General features: G+C 65.8%; 1 protein-coding gene across 1 annotated transcript in view; it reads right to left on the bottom strand.

The window, feature by feature from the left end:
* Positions 1-4,319, bottom strand: part of RAP1GAP2 (RAP1 GTPase activating protein 2) — a 37,354-nt gene that overhangs the window by 15,926 nt on the left and 17,109 nt on the right. The window contains exon 3 of the mRNA XM_085310349.1: positions 5-89. Coding sequence (XP_085166475.1) covers positions 5-89 — 85 coding nt within the window. The remainder of the gene's footprint in view (positions 1-4; positions 90-4,319) is intronic.

Raw genomic sequence — 4,319 nt, 5'->3', positions numbered from 1 at the left:
CTACCTTCATGGTCGCGGGGGCGGTGAGCGGCGGCGAGAGGGGCCGGTCTGGGAGAGGCGCCTCGGCGCTGCTCAGCGCCTCCTGCTTCCTGCAAAACAGAAGAGAGCGGCCTCAGCTCACCCCCTCGCCCGCCGGGGCCGGGCCGGGTGAGGGCACGGCGCGCCGGGCACGGGGAAACGCCGCCCCCAGACCTCAGGGCCCCGCCGAGGGAGCCCGCGCGCCGTGGCCCGGGGGCGGCTGGCGGCTCGCCCCCTTTGCGAGGCGTCCCGCGGCGGCGCGGACCCCTTCCTTGTGCCCAGGAAGCTCTCCGCGCGCCGGCGCGCGCCCTTCTCCGGACCGGCAGCGCAGCCGCCGAGCTGGAGCGCGGCAGGACCCCGCAGGCTCCCGGGGAGCCCGCGCCGCCCTCCTGCCTCGTCTCTCGAGCGCCCGCCTCTCCCGCCGGAACRGCGGCCGGGCCGGCACGTTCCCTCGCTCGCCCTCCGGGAGCCGGGGATGTCCCTCCGAACGCCCTCGCCCCTCGCTCTGCTTCCCCCGAGCCCCGGCACCGGCCCGATTGCACTAATCTGCACCGCAGCCTCCAAGGCGTAACGCGTGCCAGACTGCCGAGATTAAAGTTACGGGATGCATACGAATAATTTGATCTGGGCTGGTCRATCTGGGATTTGTAACAGGTTGCCATAGCATCATCTTCTAAGCGATAGAAAATCACTCGCACAGCAGCGGGTTCCCTGTTTGGGGCCAAACTGCTGCGGCTGCCGTGGCCGTTCGGGGGGAGCAGAACGTGTCCCCGCACCCGGCCCAGATGCGCCGGCGCACCTGCATCCGCGCGGAGCGGCGAGCGGAGGCCTGGCCTTTCCCTCCTCTCCGCAGTCGCAGCCCGGCACCGGCGACGCAGCGGGATCTGCGCGGCGAGTGGCGCCCGGCCCGAGGCGCAGCATCGCCCCGGCCCCGGCGCTGCCCCTCCGCGGTGCCTCCCCCCGCGCGGGGACGAAGCAGAAGCCCGCGCGGAGCGAGCTGACGCGCTCAGCTCCGAGCGCCCCCGCGCCGAGGACGAGGGCTGCCGCAGCGGGCTCGGCTCGGCTCGGCTCGGCTCGGCTCGGCTCGGCACGCCCTGCTGCCGTCGTGCACGCCCGGCCCCTGCTTTCACATACAGCTACCTAGAAAACGGACTTCTCCCAATTTGTCACGGACTTCCCACTTTGTCCCCTTGGGAAAGCAAGGCTTGAAACGTGAATAATAGTGAAAACAGATTTTTATCATTTACAAATTCTGTTTTCTGATCTCATTCCTGGAGCGGAAGGAAAGCAGTGATCCCCAGCCGCACTTAGACCAATCAGCCAAGGGACTGGTGCTTTTTCTCTTAAGGCCGTAAGGATTATCTGAGAGACATAAGCCGAAGCCATTTCTGAGCTGATCCAATAATTTCTGAAATTGCACAGACCTGCTCCTAAATCGAGAGTCTCCRAGCAGGCACGGGACCGACCCCGCAGCAGAGGGACAGCGCGGCCCCTCCAACATCGAAGGCGCCGGCCGGGGCYGGGGGCAGAATTTCTGGCGGCGGGGAGAGGTCGAAAACGCAGCGACCGCTGTTTCGCGGAGTGAACCTCCGTCCTGCTCCCACTGGGGCCAGCAGCAATTTTTAGGTGGATTTCAGGCAGTGCAAAGATTTTGCTCCCAGTCCCTCCAGGTGACAGAGCAGCGACGACATCCCGCGCTGAACTACGCAGTTAGCTAGTGCCAGTGACTGAGAAAAGAGGCATTTGCCTTATTTCCAGTTGCCTGGAGCAGCTGCGGCTGAACACGCGCGGGAGGCGCATGTGCGGCCGTGCCCCCCTCCTGCCCGCGCGCCCCGCAGACCGTCGCCGAGCAGGGAGCCGCAGCGAAACTGGGGTGGGTAAAAGCTGCTGCCGAGTCCCTGGTGCCCGGGGCCAGCGGGAGCTCGGAGGGCACCGGGGACAGGGTGCCGCCGCGGACCGCCCGCCGCGGGCCGGGGAAGGCGGCGAGCATCGCCCCGGCTCCGGCGCTCCAGCCTGCCCGCCTCGGGCTGCGCCTTGCCGTGTGGCTAACGAGGGAGGGCCACGGGCCACCGGGGACTCCGTGGCCACCACCGACCCTGCCGCGCTCGCGYACGGCTCATGCGAGAGCAAAATTCAACTGCAAACACAGAACGAGTGAACGTGGGAGGAAAAAGGAGAGAGGAGGAGCAGGGGGAGAAGCGAGCCCTCCCGACCGCCGCCAGCAGCCCCTTCCTCCTCCTGCAGGGCACGTTGCTTTGACGGCCCTGGCAGCTTGCGCGGGTGAAGCAGCCACTGGGGAGGACGGCATGAAACCTTGCAGCCTCTCCCACGAAGGCCCTTCGCCCGCGGCAGGCAGGAGCGCAGCTCCTCGGTCCTCGCTCTCCCCTCGGGGCGCCTGTGCGGCTCTCACCGTCGGAGGAAACCCCGCAGCAAGAATTAAAGCCAGAGAGCCTGCGTGGACGGGCGAGCTGGGGGTCAGGCGCGTGCGTTGCGGGCCAGGCCCCCGCAAGGCTTCGGGGCGATCTCCCTCKCAGCCCCGCGGGCCACGCCGAGCGCGTTCAAAGGAACCCGGTACCTGGCGCGAAGAGAAGTCCCTGGAAGCGGCGGCCCCTTCTCCGCGCTGCCCGTCGCCCCCCGGCCCCAGCAGGGACCCGGGCGCCCAGGGGTTCGGCTCCTCGGGCCTCCCCGGGCCCGCGCAGGGACGGGCTGCCTTGCTGCGGGACGCTCGGTGTCGGGGTCCCTGGCAGCACCGCACCACGAGTCAGTCGCATCGCGCCGAGACGCCGCGTCGCAGGAGCCCGACGCTGTAAAGCGCCCGCGGAGGACGGTCGTTTCTCTCGCAGGCGGGGCAGAGACGGACCGTGCGCGGCCACAAGAGCCCAGAGCCGAGGCAGGGCTCCCGCCCGCAGGGACGGCCGAGCCTGGCTCCCGGCGGAGGCAGGACTCGAGCCCTGGCCGGAGCCGCCCTGAAGCCGCCTCGCAGAGCCGTCCGGACCCTCCGACGCGGGGTGTCCCGGCCTCCCGCTGGCACCTCGCCCCGTGGAAGCACCTGCATCCCGCGGCAGACGGAGGCACTGCCGGACCGGTGAGGCGCCCCGGAGGGAAGCGCGGCCCCTCCGCGGGCAGCGGCACCGGGAGCTGTCCCGCTGCCGCCCCGTYGGGCGCCTCAATCTCTGCCTAAAACCCCGGCAAAGCAGGAGAAAGGAATAATCCAAAACTGCAACGCGCATGCGGCACGGGACACGCACGCGAAGCCGCAGAGCGGTCACCACGGCTCTGCTCCGGAGCGCGCCGGCTGCCCCGGAGCACCTAGAAACGGGCTACGGACCCGCCACCCAAAATTTCCAGCCTTGGGGGGGGCAGAGGGGCTGGAGCCTCATCCCCTGTTTTTTCAGGCTAAAAAATTGGGGGGATACTTTACAATAAAGACCCCAAACCACCAGTCTTTTCTTCATATGCTTTTTGTATGAAAGCACAATTGGAATAAGAAAAAATAGAAATAAATGATAAGAAATCCATCAAGCTGCAGCAGCAATCACACTGCTTTCACACAGAATAAGAGGTATGCACACTACTGACATTTGGGTGCATAATTCTTACTATTTTTAACAACAAAGTTGCCAGAGCATCACACTCCTGGTGGAAAGAGAACTTGCTGACCGAGAACACACAAAATAAATCAGAGCACTGTAAATCTCCGAAGCAAATGGAAACTCGCAGTAATAAGCAGGGAAAAAAAAAATCGGGAGCCATGCATAACAGATGCCAGCTAACACAATATTCCAAACAGGCTATTTCCTCAAAACACGAAGTTGAACATAAAGTACAGTCCGCGGCTTAGTCAATGAAAGCCGAGACCATTTGTCAGCTGTTCCTCGGCGACGAGACAAAGCTGTTCAGGCGAGTTCAGGCCGTTCCGATCGCGGCGGGCTCCGACGCGAAGCGCTGCTCGGCCGGACGCAGCAGCGGAGCCGCTGCGCGCCGTGAGCTCCCTCCGTCCGCGCACACACCCGGGCGGCTGGGGGAGCGCTCGGGCACGGCACGGCACGGCACGGCACGGCACGGCGCGCTCGCCCCCGCGCCCCCGCGCCCGCCGCTTCCCTGCGGCGCGAGCAGCAACCAGGCTTTTCCTTTTTTTTAAAAAAAAAAAAACTTCGACAAGGAGGGGAATAAAGCCGTCTAAACTCGCACTTTACCTTTTCTCCTTRTTTTGCCTCCTGGATTTGTGCAGCAGCCCGATGAGCACCACGGCGGCGCGGATGCCCGCGCGCTTGGAGGGCGTCCCGGCGCCCGGGCGCGAC

Source organism: Rhea americana, unplaced genomic scaffold (assembly GCF_003343005.1).
Source record: "Rhea americana isolate MKP2758 unplaced genomic scaffold, rheAme1 scaffold_317, whole genome shotgun sequence".
NCBI lineage: Eukaryota > Metazoa > Chordata > Aves > Rheiformes > Rheidae > Rhea > Rhea americana.
Note: the sequence above shows the minus strand (reverse complement) of the source record. Positions and strands in the feature narration are given on the sequence as shown.